General features: G+C 39.1%; 2 protein-coding genes across 2 annotated transcripts in view; one reads left to right on the top strand and one right to left on the bottom strand.

Moving 5' to 3' along the window:
* psmc1b (proteasome 26S subunit, ATPase 1b) overlaps positions 1 to 20,777 on the top strand; it is a 471,402-nt gene that overhangs the window by 186,377 nt on the left and 264,248 nt on the right. The gene's annotated exons all lie outside the window — the stretch shown is intronic.
* Positions 15,101 to 19,676, bottom strand: LOC140359681 (protein FAM177A1-like). The gene is made up of 5 exons (XM_072444760.1): positions 19,520 to 19,676; positions 18,904 to 19,131; positions 18,503 to 18,569; positions 18,182 to 18,279; positions 15,101 to 16,934 (listed from the first exon to the last, which is right to left on the bottom strand). The coding sequence occupies exons 1-5, from the start codon at positions 19,586 to 19,588 to the stop codon at positions 16,716 to 16,718; spliced, it is 681 nt and encodes a 226-aa protein (XP_072300861.1). The 5' UTR covers positions 19,589 to 19,676; the 3' UTR covers positions 15,101 to 16,715.

The following is a 20,777-nucleotide window of genomic DNA, read 5'->3' as shown; positions in this document are numbered from 1 at the left end:
AAATCTCTCAAATTACCACATTTTTATGTTTTACACTTTAACGAAGTCCTCCTAGTGCGTTTTGCCCACCAACCTCAAAATCGGTGTACGTCCTCTAGACAAGTGGTGTATCTAAAGTTATCCAAATTTTAAGGATAACTTTTACGGTCTTTGTGCGACGGAGCCGCAAACGTTTCCCAGAATTCTGACTATTTGGCCTTCAGAGTGGCCTATAAACAATAGAGTTTTTCCAAATGACATGATATTTTGAACGAAATTCTAATTTGCCATCCTGATCATACAAGTATGAGAGCCAAAGTCATATTTTGTACGGCGTAACCGTAGCGTTGACAGAAACATCCCATGTTATCCTTATGGGAAAATCGTAGAATCGCTCAAATCACCACATTTTTACGCTTCACACTTTAACAAACTCCTCCTAGGGCGATTGTCCGATCAAGTTCATATTTGGAGAATATCATCTACACAAGCGGGGCATCAAAACTTACCCATATTTTGATTCTAAGTGCTACGGTCTCTGTGTGGCGGACCCGCAAATATATGTCAGAAATGGGAAAACAGCGAAATCTCTAAAATCACCACATTTTTACGCTTCACACTTTAACGAACTCCTCCTAGGCCGATTGCCCGATCAAGCTCATATTTGGGGAAAATCATCTACACAAACGGGGCATCAAAAGTTATCCATATTTTGATTTTAAGTGGTACGGTCTCTGTGCCGTGGAGCTGCAAATATACTGTCACAAATGGGAAAAACGCCAAATCCTTGAAATGTTCACATTTACGCTTCACACTTTAACAAACTCCTCCGTGGGCAATAGCTCGATCAAGCTTTACTTTGGGAAAAATTATCTACACAAGCGCGGCATCAAAAGTTATCCATATTTTTATTCCAAGTGCTACGGTCTCTGTGCGGCGGCGCAGCAAATTTGACTGACACTTGTGTTCATTTGCACTGGATTGGCCATGTCCAATGTGTCGCCGTCTGTCAAGTTCTTTTTTTATTCAACACACAATAAGGGCGCCATCTTTATCAAGTCGAAAGCGCAGAGTCGGAAGGCCGGCGGCCCGCGAGGGCCGTTGGATGCCGCTTGCGGCTTTAATTATTATTGTTTTGGCTGATATGTATCTATGGACGTTTTGCATGTCTGGTACTCAAACTGCTTCAAACAGGGTGGATTTTGCTTTGCCTGGAATGTTCAAAGATGTGATATTACATTTACGTGGATGTATTCAATGTGGGTTGTTGTTGTTGTTGTTGTTGGTGTTGTTGTTTTTGCTCAAAAATACTTGGGAAAGCATGCATTCTTATTGTGGGGTCGCCTCGCCACAGATCGGACCTGCAACTTTGCCTGATCGCATCACTTGCTTGTATCCATGGAGATAGCTAAGTCTTTTTAGGCAGCACGGTGGCACAGTGGCTCGCACTCTCACCTCAGAGCCTCCCAGAGTCTCCATGTTTCTCCCCATGTTTCCTCCAGTTTCCCCCATCAACCCAAAACATGCAGACGAGGTCAAAACCCTCCAGCTGAAGTCCTGACCAAGACCAGATCCAGAGATGAGTCTCCGGGCGCTACACTGCAATGAAGACACATTTACCTTATAAAGACTATAATGTGCACCATAATGTCAACATGAACCTGTTACAATCCAGGACAATGTATACATTGTATACTTGGAGAAAAAAGGTTACATTAAGTCAACGGTTAGTGTTTAGAGTTAGGGTTTAGGATTGGTTCTAGGGTTAGGGTTTAGGGTTAGGGTTTAGGATTGGTTCTAGGGTTAGGGTTTAGGGTTAGGGTTTAGGATTGGTTCTAGGGTTATGGTTTAGGGTTTTGGATTAGGGTTTAGGGTTTAGGGTTTAGGATTAGGGTTAGGGTTAGGGTTAGGGTTTAGGATTAGGGTATAGGGTTAGGGTTTAGGATTAGGGTTTAGGGTATAGGGTATAGGGTTTATAGTTAGGGTTTAAGGGTTTAGGGTTAGGGTATAGGGTTTAGGATTAGGGTTTGGGATTAGGGTATAGGGTATAGGGTTTAGAGTTAGGGTTTAGGGTTAGGGTTTAGGGTTTAGGGTTTAGGATTGGTTCTAGGGTTAGGGTTAGGGTTTAGGATTAGGGTTTAGGGTTTAGGGTTAGGGTTTAGGATTAGGGTTTAAGGGTTTAGGGTTAGGGTATAGGGTTTAGGGTTTAGGATTAGGGTTTAGGATTAGGGTTTAGGATTGGGGTTTAGGGTATAGGGTATAGGGTTTAGAGTTAGGGTTTAAGGGTTTAGGGTTAGGGTATAGGGTTTAGGGTTAGGGTTTAGGATTAGGGTATAGGATTAGGGTTTAGGATTGGGGTTTAGGATTAAGGTATAGGGTATAGGGTATAGGGTATGGGGTTTAGAGTTAGGGGTTAGGGTTTAGGGTTAGGGTTAGAACAACGTTTGTGAATAATTTTTCCTCTCATCCGAGTGTTTTTTTCAGTGTTATCCCTGAGTTTGTTTTAGTCATGTTCTACAACTAAAGGTTAGGGTTAACTGAAAATACTAAGAGTGGGTTCATCAGGGCTTCAAGGTTTGATTAGGGATGTTACAAATTGTGTCGTTCTTAAAATTCAAATTAGCCTAAGTTTCCCAGCTCGTTGTCAAACTTTTGTGATAAAAATGTTCTAGTCTAGACGGTGTAAAGAAAAAGCCCTGACAGTAGTGTGTATATAAAACATTAAGAATGCCAATATGACTATATATTTTGAAGTGTATATTTAGCTTTCTTTCTAAGTTGTTTCTATGCCAACAACCATTGAATTCACCTCGTACGTAGTTAGCAGCGGTGAACGTTGATGTTGTAGCCTCCCTGGTTTACCAAAGGTGCAAACCACAAACACAAGGGGGTGTTTGGACCGCTTTAGCTGCTTCTAAACTAGTGTCAGGTCGGCTCGCCACTTTGTAAAGGGCAACACAAAAATAATACCAAACACAGTAAATAGAGCAAGTGTGTCACATGTGAAACTTTCTACTGAACGAGCCAGCACTGCGATAATATTAACTGACCGGAAATATCATCAGGAGCTTGGAAGAAACTTAATATTAACACTTAATAAAAGTTGCTGATGCTGATTAGAAAGTGTTACCTCAAGTAGGTTAATATTACCAAGTACAATAAATGTGTGTGTGTGACATTTGAAAAAAATAACAAAGAGTACAACTTCAATAAAAAATGTCCTGTTTTGAGTTTCAGACAATCAGACAATATAAAGTAACTGGGGTTAGGTTTTGTTGCAGTCACACAGTGGTGGATGAAGTACTCCCTTTTGTTATTTAGGGGTAAGTAAAAGCACAGATTCTGAAAGTTAAAGTATCATATTATAAATGTACTTGATGAAAAGTATTAATGTAAAAAGTAAAGTAATTCCTTTTATTTTGAGAACTATTAAAGCATCAAACTGTAATCTTGATTAGGGGTGTTCCAAAATATTGTAATATCGTGATACTAAATTAGGTGATGCAGTAGTGATATCATGGGCTGCTGTATAGATATATATCACCATGAGTCATTTTTGGTATCATTATTTTGTGACCGCACTACTTTTTTTTGTTTGTTTAAAGAAAGGAAACTCATTGAAGCAAACCATCTGACATTTTGACTGTTTGATGATTAAAATTGGTGCATTTCGTTTTGAGTTTGTGCAGGTTTTGGTTTAACAAAGAATACTGTTGGGTTCAGGAGCAACATATCGATTATTGCAAAATTGTGATATTATCGTATCGAGTGTTGCATTGAATCATGAGGGACCATGTGATTCCCAGCCCTAATCTTGATAAATAATAGATTTTTGGTCATTACAGGCCACTTTCCAGGTTATTTTTCTTTAATTAGCATATTTTTTTTTTTGCCAAAAGGGAACTTGAAAAAAATGCACGAACAAACTAATACTTTTCAGTCCAGTTCAAAAATGAAGTAGAAGTAACAAGTATCTACTGTAAAAGAAGTGAAGTGCAGATACCTAAAAGATTTGACTTAAATCCTGTACTTTTAATTTACATTGTATTGCGTAGTCATGTATTCTGTCATTATTGCCCAATTTACAACAACCCCAAAGTTTTCCTAGCTTTTTTTCTACTTAAGCCAAGCCTCAAAAACAACTGGATATTCCCTGTCTTGGTAATCGTCTCCCTGTGTCTTATCTCATCAGTCGATACCAGGATTTAGGGGATGTTTTCGGTCTCGTGCTCATATAAAATGTCACCAAAGTCCAAACTGAAAATCTTTCGCCTCAAACCCAAGCTTTATACAATAGTGTGCGGGAGAAATATTGCCGAAACGGGAATGAAAGTCCCTGATGCAACCCTGAAAATATTACAGCCCCCCGGAGCAGGCAAAACGAAGAATGGATAGCAGCCCCCCGGTGAGGTAAGCCACACTTAAGAATATCCAGTTCAACCCCAAAGCGACCTAAACCAGGGCCAACACAATAGATGTCAGTTTGGAGTGAAAGGGCGGGGGGGCAGTGGAGGAGCTCATAGCCCACGGAGGAGGCACAGGACGCGGGGGAAGAGATGGAGAGCGGCGGGATGTTTTGGAAATCCCCTCCATCACACATCAAAGATACATATACTGCTGCTGCGCTCATCAGGCAAGAGGCCCCACTGTCCGCCTGCTGCTCGGGTAATGCACGCTTGTCTCCGCTCTGCAAATAACAAAAGAAAAATGGGCAACTGCTCCACATTAAACATGACTAAACAACTTTTATATCATCCAATACATTTTCTTGGGGCCTGTCTTTCGCCTCGTTTTAGAAGACACATTGACTTTTTAACTTTTAAAATCGACTTTTTAACCACATTTTAACATGTTTCGCTCATCTAAATCATACCCCGAGTTGTCTTTAGCTTCATTTAGGCTTGTTTCATTAATCCTATTTACGAGGTCTCTAGATCTCTAGAACTCAGAAATCACTCCGTTTCAATTCACAAATTATACGACAAAGGCAGAGATGTTGAGGTCTCCTGTCTTCTTTTTAATTCCATAAATCATCGCCGGACTCGTCCTGGGCATTTCTGACGTCAAATCACGTTAATTACAACTGTGTGAGTACATTAGCATGTCGGCTACACGGCTAAAATAGCTATTTTTTGTTGTTTCCCCCATGGTAACTTCTGCTGTTGCCAGTAGATGGTGCAATAACACGAAATCCAAATGAGGGAGCACAAACTGATGCACTTCATGTTACTCTGATACTTTTTGCTGCCATGTTGAATAATGTGCATTGTCTAAAAACAAATACAAATACTTCTGCAAAAGACTTTAAAGGTGCACATGTAACTTTTCTGGTTGTTTTCATGCAAAAATGTCTTTGCCAATATTGTTCCACAGAACGGCATTAACCTTAAATGTTACAGTATTTCCATGGAGACAAGTAGATTATGGCCAAGTTACAGGTCAGATTTTTGAGGAGGTGAACAGCTCACAGTGATTTAATGCCATACAATGGAACGTAGGAAAAGCAACAGTATCACATGGAGGCAAGACAGACTTGTCTGACACATTAAGTTGGTAGCTCCAAATATTTTGTCTGTGTGCGCCTGTGGTTTTGTGTATATATAATATATATATACAACAGACTCACGATGTACTAACGTCCTGGTTTCAAGGGTGACTTCAGGGGATTTGTCTGTTTTTATTAGACACAATCAGACAGGAAATGAGAGGGATAGATGGGAACTAAGAACAGAACAGTTCATGCTCTGGATGGGAGCCAACTGATTTATCAAGGGCCCCTGCATTTATCTATTTGTCTATAAGTTTAAATATTTTTAATCTATTGTCGTCACATACATGTGTCAAACAGCAGATGAAACCAGCACAAGGCGTAATGTTATTTAAAACATGTCACGTTTGTTAAAGATAAAATGTGCTCATCAACAGCTTCTATTAAAAACACATTTGGCAAATCATTATATGTTCTTATAATTATTGCTATGTGAATTTGGACAACTTTATAGTTTCCATGACATAGTATTACAGTTAAATATTACACACTGTGGGGCCCTGTGTAAGTTTTCTTTTATTTATGGAGATGTTGTTGTGGCTGAAATGATCAACAAATTGCCACAAAACTCAAGCAGGCATTTTTTGGGCAATAAAAACAGTTGTAAATCGATAATGAACATTAGGCAAAGCAATAACATTCTCATGAGACAAACAGGTGACGGACAAACCACTATAAAACTTACGTATTGCACTTTTTAATGCTTTCCAGATCCAACAAAGGATTCTTAATCATTTGTGAGTAACGCAGTGTAGCTGTGCCAGAGCATTTGTCAATCACGTGAGGACATTTCTTTTTCTCCTACCAAATATGGACTCCCCTCGTCTCACCCCTAAAAGTCTTCAGCCCACAGGAATGCCAGGTATGCCCCGCGCTGTAACCAGTCCCACACAGGGTTACGACATCCTCCAAACAACCTACAGAGGGTCCAGGACCACGCATGTGGCACACGCTCACGGCCGAGCTCACAAAGAGTCAACAGGAGTCTCAAGGAAGCCCATTGTAAATCCCAGGTTTCCCCCCAATGACTGGTTTATTTCTCATATCCACAAGGAAGCAGTTTCCTTTCAGCTGTGCAAACTGATTTTTCGTCTGCTTGCTGTTCTAAATACAGATTGAATAAAGATTTTATTTGGTGCAGATCTGGTCTTCCATTGGCTCAGCATACATTCATCCTTATTTGTTTTTGGGGTTTTTATTTTGTCCTTTTCTGTGTAATTATAGTGTGGAAATGCTATAAAACATATGGCCTCTTTGTACTTGAATAACCCCATCCAAGGACTGCAGATTTGGTATGTGCTCCTCCTACTGGCCACATTTATATGCTTGATAAAGTGTTTTTCTACCTCCATACAAGGGCTCTTTTAAGTTCTAAATATTACACAGCCACTCATTCACACACTCATTCATAAACCATAAACCCACTGGTTGGTTGGATTAAGGGTCTTGCCCAAGGACGCTGCGTGCTTGGGGGTCAAACCACAGGCTCTCGTGTCAGTGGGCGAAGACTGTACCGACTAAGCGGAGATGGTGGAGTAGATAAGTACTTTAAAATAATATTACTCAAGTAGAAGTAGTGCCCAAATTATTGACGGTAAAAAGGTATTTGGAGGAACTACTTACTGAGTTTTATTAATAAACGAATAAAACTAAGATAACAGGTCATTTCATTCAGCTAAATCACATTTTATATTGTGTTCACTAAGCAATATAGAGTGACAGTTTGGTAAAGTGTATTTAAATTTCTTTCAGGTTTAAAGTTAGATGGACAAAACAATCAGTAATGCGCAAAATCTAGCTATTTTCAAAGAATAGACAAAAAAAAAACAACGCTTTTGTCACTTACTCACAGTGGAAAGAGTAACCAGAACTTTTACTCAAATAAGAAAACTGTTACTTCAGTGAAAATATGAAATGAAAACTATACAATGAAAAGTAGTTTCTTCAAAAAGTTACTCAAGTAAATATAACTTTAGTTAGTAGTGTGACTGCTGTCCAATTTCAGCGCATTTGGAGCAGCCGTGATTACACATGAGTCAGAGTCTTTATGAAGGGTGCAGGAGGCCTCTTGACTGAGCTTTATGGAATTTACTTTACCAACGTATGAGTCACATCGTTCTGTAGGACATTATATTATGACATGTGACTCAAGCAAAAGTACAAAAAAAGGTGAGGAGGGGGCTGGGTGAAAAATGTCCCACAATTATTTGTATTTATTCTATAAAAACTGCTTTCAAATGACTTTTCTGTACATAAAGCATAGACTTTTAATCATTGCCATACATAACATAACAAATGTCAATTTTTTTCCCCTGCCTCAAAGCACGCGCTCTTATGCTGTTCACCTTTCGACTAAAAAGACCTAAGAATATGTCATGATGATTGAACACAGATGGGTCAGACCTGTTCTGCAGCTGGGATGAGAATCAGCACCTCCAAATCCGAGGCCATGGTTCTCGACCGGAAAAAGGTGGCTTGCCCTCTTCAGGTGGGTGGGGAGTCCTTTCCCCAAGTGGAGGAGTTCAAGTATCTCGGGGTCTTGTTCACGAGTGAGGGAAGGATGGAGCGTGAGATCGACAGGCGGATCGGTGCAGCGGCTGCAGTGATGCAGTCGCTGCATCGGACCGTTGTGGTAAAGAGGGAGCTGAGTCGAAAGGCAAAGCTCAAAATGTACAGGTCAATCTTCGTTCCTACCCTCACCTATGGTCATGAGCTTTGGGTAGTGACCAAAAGGACAAGATCGCGGATACAAGCGTGACAGGTGCTCTTTTAGAGATAGGGTGAGGAGCCCAGTCACACAGGAGGAGCTTGGAGTAGAGCCGCTGCTCCTCTACGACGAGAGGAGCCAGCTGAGGTGCCTCGGGCATCTGTTCCGGATGCCTCCATATGGAGGCGTCTCCTTTCACCAGGATGTGGTGTTTCTCAGCTGGCCTGGGAAAGCCTCAGGATCCCCTGGAGGAGCTGGAGGATGTGTCTGTGGTGAAGGAAGTCTGGGAGTCTCTGCTTAGGCTGCTGCCCCCGCGACCCGGCCCCGGATAAGCAGAAGAAGATGGATGGATTAGACATTACTTAGACAAGACACTTCACCTGTGCCGCTGGGCAGCGATCACTGCTCCTGAGGAGGACAATAAAGTGTACCCTATCATAGTCTAGTGTGTGAGGGAGTGTTGGTGGTGGTCAAAGGAGCCGATGGCGCAGATTGGCAGCCTAGCTTCCGTCAGACAGCCCCAAGGCAGCTGTGGCTTCAATAATAGCTTGCTATCACCCGGTGTGGAGTGAATAAAGAATGGACGGTGAAGCGTCTTTGATTGTCGAGAAAGCATTTGCAATAGCATGCACCATGGCCTCCTGATAAGCAGGTCATGTCCTTCCTGTGTTAAATAGCCCCAGTGAATGAATGTGAGAGTGTGTGTCTCTGTGTTAACCCTGTGACGAGCTGGCCACTGTCCAGAGTGTGCCCCACCTAAGGCCCTAAGTCACTGGGATAGGCCCCAGTCACCCGTGACCCCTAAACGGGAACAAACGGTAGAAAATGAATGAATGAATCTCAATTTTTGATTACTTAAATTATTGCAACATTATGCACAATTGAAATAAAGCATAATAAATAAATAAATACAATCTCAATCAAATCAAATTTGCACAGCTTTAAGTGAGGTCAGGGCTGTATTTGGTTCAGTTAATTATTTATTTAGCAGGGGCCATGAACAAATTCATCTTATAAAAGATAAGATGCTTTGCACCAGATTTAACAGAAAGATAGTTTCTATCTTTAAAATTCTAAGAGTTTCTATCATATCAGCTCATTGTGAAACAAACATCAAAATATTTACAAAAGCTCTCAAATTTACAGTTTACACAGTTACACAGTTACATTAATTACACAGTTACATTAATTACACAGTTACATTAATTACACAGTTACATTAATTACACAGTTACATTAATTACACAGTTACACAGTTACATTAATTACACAGTTACACAGTTACATTAATTACACAGTTACATTAATTACACAGTTACACAGTTACATTAATTACACCGTTACACAGTTACACAGTTACATTAATTACACCGTTACACAGTTACATTAATTACACCGTTACACAGTTACATTAATTACACAGTTACACAGTTACATTAATTACACAGTTACATTAATTACACAGTTACACAGTTACATTAATTACACAGTTACACAGTTACACAGTTACATTAATTACACAGTTACACAGTTACACAGTTACATTAATTACACAGTTACACAGTTACACAGTTACATTAATTACACAGTTACACAGTTACACAGTTACATTAATTACACAGTTACACAGTTACACAGTTACATTAATTACACCGTTACACAGTTACATTAATTACACAGTTACACAGTTACATTAATTACACAGTTACATTAATTACACAGTTACACAGTTACATTAATTACACAGTTACACAGTTACACAGTTACATTAATTACACAGTTACACAGTTACACAGTTACATTAATTACACAGTTACATTAATTACACAGTTACACAGTTACATTAATTACACAGTTACACAGTTACATTAATTACACAGTTACACAGTTTACACAGTTACACAGTTACATTAATTACACAGGTACACAGTTACATTAATTACACCGTTACACAGTTACATTAATTACACAGTTACACAGTTACACAGTTACATTAATTACACAGTTACACAGTTACATTAATTACACAGTTACACAGTTACACAGTTACATTAATTACACAGTTACACAGTTACATTAATTACACAGTTACACAGTTACATTAATTACACAGTTACATTAATTACACAGTTACACAGTTACATTAATTACACAGTTACACAGTTACACAGTTACATTAATTACACAGTTACACAGTTACACAGTTACATTAATTACACAGTTACACAGTTACATTAATTACACAGTTACATTAATTACACAGTTACACAGTTACATTAATTACACAGTTACACAGTTACACAGTTACATTAATTACACAGTTACACAGTTACACAGTTACATTAATTACACAGTTACACAGTTACATTAATTACACAGTTACACAGTTACATTAATTACACAGTTACATTAATTACACAGTTACACAGTTACATTAATTACACAGTTACACAGTTACACAGTTACATTAATTACACAGTTACACAGTTACACAGTTACATTAATTACACAGTTACACAGTTACACAGTTACATTAATTACACAGTTACACAGTTACATTAATTACACAGTTACACAGTTACATTAATTACACAGTTACATTAATTACACAGTTACACAGTTACACAGTTACATTAATTACACAGTTACACAGTTACATTAATTACACAGTTACACAGTTACATTAATTACACAGTTACACAGTTACACAGTTACATTAATTACACAGTTACACAGTTACACAGTTACATTAATTACACAGTTACACAGTTACACAGTTACATTAATTACACAGTTACACAGTTACATTAATTACACAGTTACACAGTTACATTAATTACACAGTTACATTAATTACACAGTTACACAGTTACACAGTTACATTAATTACACAGTTACACAGTTACATTAATTACACAGTTACACAGTTACATTAATTACACAGTTACATTAATTACACAGTTACACAGTTACATTAATTACACAGTTACACAGTTACACAGTTACATTAATTACACAGTTACACAGTTACACAGTTACATTAATTACACAGTTACACAGTTACATTAATTACACAGTTACACAGTTACATTAATTACACAGTTACATTAATTACACAGTTACACAGTTACATTAATTACACAGTTACACAGTTACACAGTTACATTAATTACACAGTTACACAGTTACACAGTTACATTAATTACACAGTTACACAGTTACACAGTTACATTAATTACACAGTTACACAGTTACATTAATTACACAGTTACACAGTTACATTAATTACACAGTTACATTAATTACACAGTTTACACAGTTACACAGTTACATTAATTACACAGTTACACAGTTACATTAATTACACAGTTACACAGTTACATTAATTACACAGTTACACAGTTACATTAATTACACAGTTACACAGTGAACTGGGCTGATGCGGACACCGTCTTCAGTCTGAGCTGGTTTCACTGTTTTCCTTTGCACAAGCTGCGTTTTCCTTTAAAACCACCAGAGCCTCTTTGGGGATGACACAGTGTTTTGGGCAGTGGGTCCAGAGGTGGAAAAGAGCATTGAGAACATTGAACCAATATCTTACAGCTGTAATGAGTAAAACCACATCTGAAATGTACAATAGTAACGCTTTTGGGTTTTTTAATCAATACAAACTTAGTAAATGTCGCCTTGTTAGTCAATCTCCTGAAGAAGTGGCGCGCAATATAGACAATAGTTTGTATTGCCAGTAGATGGCGCTGTTGGTCAATGTGGTGATTGTAAACATTGAGTGTGAGACGAACTGCAGCCCCAATTTCAGTAAATCAGCAACTCTATATGTCCCGCTTTGTCTCTGTTTGATTTATATATTACTAAATTTACTTTTCTTACTAAATTAAAATAACTTGAATAGATATGTTACTTTGAGAGTTTGACAGGCCAGACCACGGTTAGACACTGCCCTCTTGTGGTGAAACATGTGTGTGCTGGTGATTTTTAAAACAATTATATAATGCTTTTGTTTAGTTTTTCAGACACATAATTAAATATGATCATTTTAGACGTTGTTCTTTGTAAACTGCAATATTGATCTGAAAAGTTTTCGTAATAGACCTTTAATTCATTCATTCATTTTCTACTGCTTGTTCCCGTTCGGGGTCGCGGGTGACTGGAGCCTGCCCAGTGACTTTGGGCCTTAGGCGGGGTGCACCCTGGACAGGGGCCAGCTCGTCGCAGCTAATCTTTTAACTTGTTGTTTTCTAAAACTGAAGAACTGATGCTTCTTCTTGAGTGGAATTTCACCAATCGTTCTTTACATGATTTTATTTTGAAAAGCGGGTGACATTTTATTTATGTCTGTATGGGAGCATTTAAGACATGAGTCCAGAAAGGAATGCAAAACGTTTTTTACAGTTATATAATAAAATAAAATATAATTTTGTGTATCATCACAACAAAGTAAAGAGGAGTGGGCGGAGATACGGGGTGGGTAAAATAGGGATTTGCTGAGCACTCAAATGCAGGAGAAAACAGGATCATTGAAACATGCATGACTCAATAAATCAAGACTCAACTTTAAGTAAGCTAAGGATGAGGAAACATTATTACAAAAAGCAGATTTTACACATGTCTCCTGTAGCGAGGAGTTTGATGAGAGTTTATTACTGCAAATTCAAATATAAAACAATAGAAGCTCTTATAAGTCGTATGATTCCCTTCTTCCTTTCCCACAGTGTCCCTTTATTTCTGCATGTATTGAGATGGGGGCGATACAACATGCGTAGGTCTGTGTTGAACTCAGCCGAGACCGCCGCAGCCCCCTCTGACCTCAGAATGGGGTCTTTGTGCTGAAAGACCACTGGGTGTGTGACCTCATCTCGCCTGGAGACCGGACCACACTGGAGCATTGTTACAACTAAATATCATACTCTACTGTCACCAAGAGAGAATCAGATGTGTGATAACCATTTACTGCACCACTACTTCTACACTAAAGGTGGGACGAGAAAGAAATCTCTTGAGGTGAAATTTAAAAGTGATTACACATATTTTTCCAATGTACTGCAATGTGTGTTTTTATTTTGTATTTTGTAAGTGCTGTATCATGTCTTTTTTTTATACATTATTTTCAGTAATGGTGTTTGTGTCTAATGCATCTTGTTCTATCCCAACTAGAAACCAAGGGTTGTTGGTAAAGCACCATTTTTTTATTTTTTATACAGGGAAGAATTCACTCTCTTTTTCATGAGTGTTGAATACAAAACACATAAAACGGAACAGAATATCTGTATGAAATGGCAACAAAAGAATCTATAAAACTAACGCTAATCCTAACAAATTTATAAAAACACACACTGTGGAATAAAAGCATTAAAAGCATTGAAAACAATACAGCTGGCACTGGGGTTAGTCTTTTATAAGTGCTTTCAATTCTATAAAAGGTATACAATGATTCAATTTAAAATGTCTGTTTCGTTCCTGAAAGCCTCTTTCCCTCGCTCTGCAATGATTCGATGAGACTCTAAAATAAGAATGTGCAGTGCTGTTTTCTTCTCCCATCCGATGATAAACCCAGTTCAGCGGATTTAACACTGTTCCTGTAGAATGCATATATATATATATATATATATATATATATATATATATATATATATATATATATATATATATATATATATATATATATATATATATAGATATATATCACCATAATCTAGAACTGAAAGAAATGTGGCCTGAACTGTTTTCTACAATGAAGAGGAAAACACATTTTATTTCTAAAGAAGAATGACAATCCGGCTCCTTTGTTGAAGAGTTTATCACCAAGTATTTGTGTAATAGTGTACTTATTCAATCTTATTACCATCAAGCGTAAGAATAGATGTATTTCTTGTGTCACTAGAGTGTGTTTTGGAGAACAGCATACATTTTGTTTTACTTGAATTCATAATATAAAATGAACACAGTTTTGTTGAATGGAGAGAAAATCCACTTGAAAATTGACTCCAGCTCCCACAGAGAAATACTGTTGTTGTGTCTTTGGGCAAGACACTCGTCCAGTGCCTGGGCGTAAAGTGCTTTGAGTGCCTTGAAAGCAGAAACACCGTGGGCTTTTTAGAGAGACAAATAGAGAAATCTTGATAAAACGTGACCTTCTTTTTCTTTAAACTTCATTCACTGAAAAGGACGGATGTATTTACTTGCCTTGTTTCTTTTCACCTTCGTCTCTTAAACAAACCTCTTAAACTGTTCTGACGATCTGAAAATGTGTATTATGTTGCAATTGTACGGGAGGAAAAATTTAGACTAAAAGAAAAAGGGTACTGAATTCATAAATAAAAGTCCATATGACTTCTGGTTCTCATGTTTTTCTAATAATTAGAAAAAACATGATGTTGTTTGGTGAGCTAGTCCCTAGGGTTAATAATTATCATAGTTTTCCATCCGTCAAGTTACAGTTTGTGAAGAAAATTTGACAATTAACAGTGGAAAACTACAGGAAGGAAGGCTGAGTAGAATACCTCTGTGATGTCATCAAAAAGTGCCATGCAGACAAACTACACCTTTTTATGGCAGTTTAAACAGTCATTTAACTTAACAAAGGTGTTTTCAGATGTAACTATGTGTCCAATCATAACTATTATATGTTTTTTGGGCCTTGTTTACAATCTGGTTGCTAGGTAATGGTTGTGGTAGTGATAAACGTCACCAAAATTGCCAAATTGGAGAAAAACAGGCAAAACATTTGGTAAAATTTTAAATATAAAATCTTAAATACAATCATATTCTCTTTGTTTTACTGAAAAGTGAAGTCTAATGTGTCACGTGGACTTTAAGGAGAGTCAATCCATAATAACAACAACAACGAATCAAGAGAAATATTTTTATTTAACAAAACATTGCATAAATAAAGCATTAATATAAAATACCAGTAAACCCATTCGAACATAAGTGCTCTGTCAGTCCATTCAAACGGAAATGTAAAAAGTGTCAAACTGTCCGATTAAATAACAATTACGGGTCAGTAGTCTTGCACGCGGGATCACACAACATTTAGTGCTTTAGACATCTTCAAAATAAGGCAAAACTGAACTGGATTTCATCGGTTGTCCACATCTGATTATAATTGACGGAATTACAAATACAAGTCATTCGACACACAGTTTAATCTTTTTTTGACACATAAAGTAGACAGTGCAGTCAGGTGTAAACGGTGTTCAGTCGGATTCTGAACGTTTGCATTTCGTGTTAAGACAAAAGACATATTCAAAAATAGTATCCACTTGGCTGTGTTGTAGATTTTCAGGCACAGTGTCTGGTGCACATGAGAGCAACCTTTACCCTCACTCCCCATGTGAGAATATTAGAGGGGAGGTCGCCTTAGCAACTGATGAAACGGCATAAAACAACACTGTGGTAAAACTGGGACAGCGTAAAACAAATTGGAAATAAGTAATAACATCAACTTAGCAAGAAATAGTAGAAATTAAGTCAAGACATTTAAAGAAAACCAAAAAGACAATCCATGGCAATAAACGTGCCAATTTCACCAGTTGCTATGGCGCTGGAAAAGCCACGACGGCTAAAAATGCCCTAAAACCTCGCCATGTTTCCACTGATCGGGTCGGCTGGTTGGTACGACAGCATTTCATTGTTTACACATCTGACATCCAGATTCCTTTCATTTCTGATCGTCAACGATACGCTTATGGGTCATTTGAACTGAGAGCTGCAATAGATACGGTCGGCATCTGCGGGAAGTGCGCTCACCGAGGGAACGATCCATTCATTTCAATGTAGAAGAGCTGCTCTGTCCTCTACCGTTCAACACCTACAAGAGCAGACACTTTAGTATTTAGGATTTTAGGACACAGATATGAAGACATGGAGAAGGATAAAGTGGTCCCGCTCAAATTTGTATAGATTTCCGTTGGCTGTGGGCTAACTGCTACCACTATGCTAGCTGCGCCTGCTGTACTAGTTTAACGTCTACAAAACCCACGACGACAAGCTCCAATGCGGTTCAAGTGCGACTCAACTAGAATTAGTTGTGCTTGAAATAAAAAAAAGAATTCACCAGGGAACGTCTTAAAAGAGGGGAAAAGTTGCATAAAATCAACGGAGGGTCTTTCCCCCACAATCCTACAATGACAACTGTATCTATCCTCTGCCAGTAAAAGCAGGCGTTTGGTGCGGAGTTCAGACATTTCTTTGCGTTAAACAACAATCATTTGAACTCTATGTTTGAAGCCAAGACAAAATGAAAACCGACTCCAAAATTGTGATCTGTCAATACGAGAAAACAAAATTCGATTCTATTTTTTGTCATATCGCCCAGCGCAAAGTGTCTGTATTTGCACCACTCCAACGTCGCACCGATCGAGCGGAGACACAAACCATAACAGTGCTTTAGTGAGACAAAACGGTGCTCCTCCTCCCACGACGTAACGACATCACCGCCACGTCTGCCGTGTGTCCGCCGGGTTAGGTTGCCGTGACGATCGCCGGGACTCTGATCTTGTTTGAGACAGCTTGGTTCTCGCTCTCGATCTGAAAGCCCGCGCCGGCAGAAGAGTCCCGCTCTCTCGGCTTCGGGGCGCGTTGAGGCTCCTCCTCTTCCTCTTCCTCCTCTTCCTCCTCCGTCTGGTCGAAGGTTCGCTCGGCCACTTCAGACAGACGGTTCTCCTCCTGCTCCTCTTCTCGCTGACAAACACACAACGACACGAGTAAGACGGGGGGTAAGGTATGGTTCGGTGTAGTCAGACGCGTCGAAAATCAGACTGACGCTACCGTATTACCGTATTTTCCGGACTATAAGTCAGCCAAAAATTGCATAATAGAGAAGAAAAAAACATATATAAGTCGCTCCGGAGTATAAGTATAAGTATAAGTTGCAACCCGGCCAAAACTATGAAAAAAGGTGCGACTTATAGTCTGGAAAATACGGTAGCTCTCGTTTGAAGAAGTATCGCGGAGAAAAATCACGTAAACAACACTAAATGTTATCTTTCTGAGAATGATCTTGAACTTCATCACAAGAAGATCACATGGGAACTAGGGATGTCACAGTTATAGGGTTAATTAATTGATAATTGTAATTATTCAGGTCACAATATAATCGTGAGAGCCAAAAAAATTATAATTGTGACAATTTTAGAAGCAAAATTAAGTATTTTTAGTTCAATCTATTGTCTATTGTCCATGCAATTAACAGTTTTTATCTGGATGTTTTGTCATATTTCACTTTATTTTGTCGTTTATTTTGTCATGCCAGTCACAACAAACTTGAGGAACAGTAACATGTTAGACCACAGGAATATAAGAAAATACAAGATTTCACTGTTGTTTGGTCTCAATGTCAATAATGGTGAATAATTGTTAAATCGTGATGTTTCCTCACAATAATCATATCACTAAAGTTTGATATTGTGACATCCTTAACGGATAAAGAAAGTAATGCAGTCTACAGTTAATATCATCTATTCTCTAAAACAATACTTTTTTGTTATCACTGTGGTATCTGGATTAGTATCACGTAAAAGTACAAGGGAAGGGAAAATAGGACTAAACTGCAGCAGGAACATCAGGACGGCTGTGATCAGTTTATATCAGAGTTATGGTTCATTTAGCTTCTTAGTAAATAGTAAACCTATGGAGGCCAATCTTTCATTTCTGACAAACGTGTTGATGAATGTGATAAACGGCAGGGACAAAGCGTCTTTTCCACAGCTCTTCTCTCAACGTTTTTACATCGTTTTGACAAAAGGTTCACGGCGGACTTTGGTCAATAGCATTTCAAACCCAAACTCTGTAAACAATTCTAATTTCAAAAACATTTGCCAGTGTTTTAGTCACTTACGATTGAAATATTGAGCATTTGGTTGAGCGCAAAAACCCATCCAGTAATAATTCTTGACACACGCAGCCAAAGCAAGTACTGAAACACGTACCTCCTTCTTTATTCTGTAGTACTCATCAATGGCGTACTGATATTTGGCAGATGTGATGCCGAACAGGTTGGCCATTCTCTCGCCCAGGTAGTCACAAGCTGGAAGCAAATGGACCATTATGTTTACATGAATCGCGTTATTTTCATTACGTCTTCGAGTCTATTTAAAATCCATTTACCGATCCACGACATTTCTCATTGTGTTTTCGAGGTAAGACGAGGTTAAGTTCGCTGCCGTCTTGAAATTGTATGAAATCAAACTGTATATTTTGGGTTCCATGTGAGTGTGTGACGTAGGGCAAAGAAGAAGAAACACTTGAACCTGAAATGGTGGACGTCGCAGCTCTCCACATGTGAAACCAGAAGTACGGACCCCACGTCATCTTCGACTGCAAAACAACAAAACCACAGAGTTCTGACTCAGGTTTGCAATAAAAGCTTCTTACAGCTAAAAGTGTGTGAAATTATGAGGAAATATAGTGTGGGATTCTGAGCAAATATCAGTATCAATAAAGCTGTGACTGTACAATTATTTTGGTCCTTCATTAACTTTTTCATTCAAGTGACATCATCTCCATGGACACAAGCAAGCGGTTCTCTCCACCTGAAAAGTGACGTAGTGCATCTTTAAGATTGTCGGTCAATCTGATTTATACTCATGGTGATTATAAAATGGATGAATCGCACTGCTCTTCTGTCCGGGCCACACTGAGCTCTACGTACCACTGGGGCGGGCGTGGGCAGCAGGTCCTTCCTCTCAGCCTCCTCTTCGTCCTCCTCATCGGTGCTGTACTCCTCCATGGTCTCGCCGCTGGAGAAATGGATGATCCTGCGGGGAACCTTCTCCTTCTGCCTCGGGCTGTCCTCCTCTGCCCTCTCCAGCTCTCCCAGCTCTCCCAGCTCTCCCAGCTCCACACTCTCAAAGTCCCTCACCGGACTGGGACTGGAACTCTTCACAAGGAAACAAAACATCAGAAAGGAAATAAAACTATCGAGTACTGAACAAGATTGAGTGACAGTCCTTAAGCTGGTCCCTTCTCTTCACAGACAGTCTCAGTTTCTAAGCTTTATTACATTTAGCTTGAATTAAACATAATTAAACATGGGCTGAACGTTAAGCCTTTGCTAAACGTGACACAAAAAGTCTCCATCATATTTCAGGCTGTTCTTGTGTATCTTCCTCTGAAATAACTGGATGTCACAGAGAGTCGCACTGTGGGTTCCCCGGAGTCACAAAGACAGTGAGGTGCGTCCGCAGACTCAGACTCAGATTCAGGCTCAGACTCAGACTCAGTGACCGCGGCTCTCACACACAAACACGTCCACGCGCGTCTCTTACCTCCTCTCCGTCCATGTTCCGCGCCACGGACACATTGACGTTGGTGAGATACAAAGAGATATCTGCCATTGTGGCTGTGTTCTTTGTATCCCGGGATGCTGCGCCCACTACGCCTCTCCTGCGCACTGCGTGCACCGGAAGTGCTGCGTGCGCCAGTGCCATCTGTGACCATCAGCTGACCGTGGATGTGACGCTGCGCGCGAGCTCAGCGCGCGCACTGCAAATGTCCAGATGCGCGTCATGAGCTTTACGTTCCACACGTAAGTGAGAAAGTGCGGCCCGGAGGAGGAACACGTGACACGTCTGAAGGCTCTGGACCGTCCCAGACTCGGGTAAAGTCTTCCTCTGCATCCATCACGCTTTAGGGTAGATCTATTTACGCCTTCATTTTTGCAGCGTTATTCAGTGTTGTCACTTCACTCTCCACTGCATACAGCCCATGGAAGTTCCAGACTAACACAGGAAAATGAATTAAACAACAGTCTTAAATAATATTGAGGACCAAAAGGAAACTGGACTAGGCTGAAAGGGCCTCGTGTAGTGCACTCCTTGTAATGCCTGGGCTTCATGTTACACTTAGACCACATTTTCAAATATGTGACCAGAGGAGAAAAAAAAGGAGTCAAATAAAACACAAGAGCAAAGTTTATATTATCGGCCAAACTTTTTCAAGAAGAAATAATTTCAACTTAACAGAAGCACAGAATAAAGCTCCACGCGTTATGTGCAGCTGCAGTGACCTCTCATCACCACTAGATATCAGTATCGCTCCACTGTAGTAGTAACGTTATTGAAGGTGTAATAAACTGAAGTTGCCGCAGAAACAGTGTTTGCTTTAGATGGATATTGTATCATTGTCTTATAGTAATGATTTTAACGGATGAAGGAATGACAGTTATTCAAGATGTGACCAAAGATTGACAAAGATTGTGTGCAAAAGACTGAAGCAACAACGTTGTTTTTTTTCAAACCAACACAATTTCCCCAGTTACAGTGTTGTGCTCTGAATGTTTCATGAGTGTGGCGTACCTCACTGTGCCCATGTCATCTGATGTAAAAGCAGCTGTCTCCATGAAAAATGCATGTGTGCTTTTTTAAGGTTTTACTTGACTGAAATCTAGGCACAGAGGAAAGTAAAAGCATGGATTCAATATATATATATATATATATATATATATATATATATATAAAATCAACTGAAAGATCCAATAACCTTTTTCAACTCAAAAGGGTTTAGTGCAGGTGTATAACCTTAACC

This window comes from Eucyclogobius newberryi, unplaced genomic scaffold (assembly GCF_026437365.1).
Source record: "Eucyclogobius newberryi isolate DKJ021-1_F unplaced genomic scaffold, fEucNew1.0.hap1 SCAF_1, whole genome shotgun sequence".
NCBI classification, from domain to species: Eukaryota; Metazoa; Chordata; class Actinopteri; order Gobiiformes; family Gobiidae; genus Eucyclogobius; species Eucyclogobius newberryi.
The sequence above is the reverse complement of the archived record's forward strand: the minus strand, read 5'-3'. Positions and strand labels throughout refer to the sequence as shown.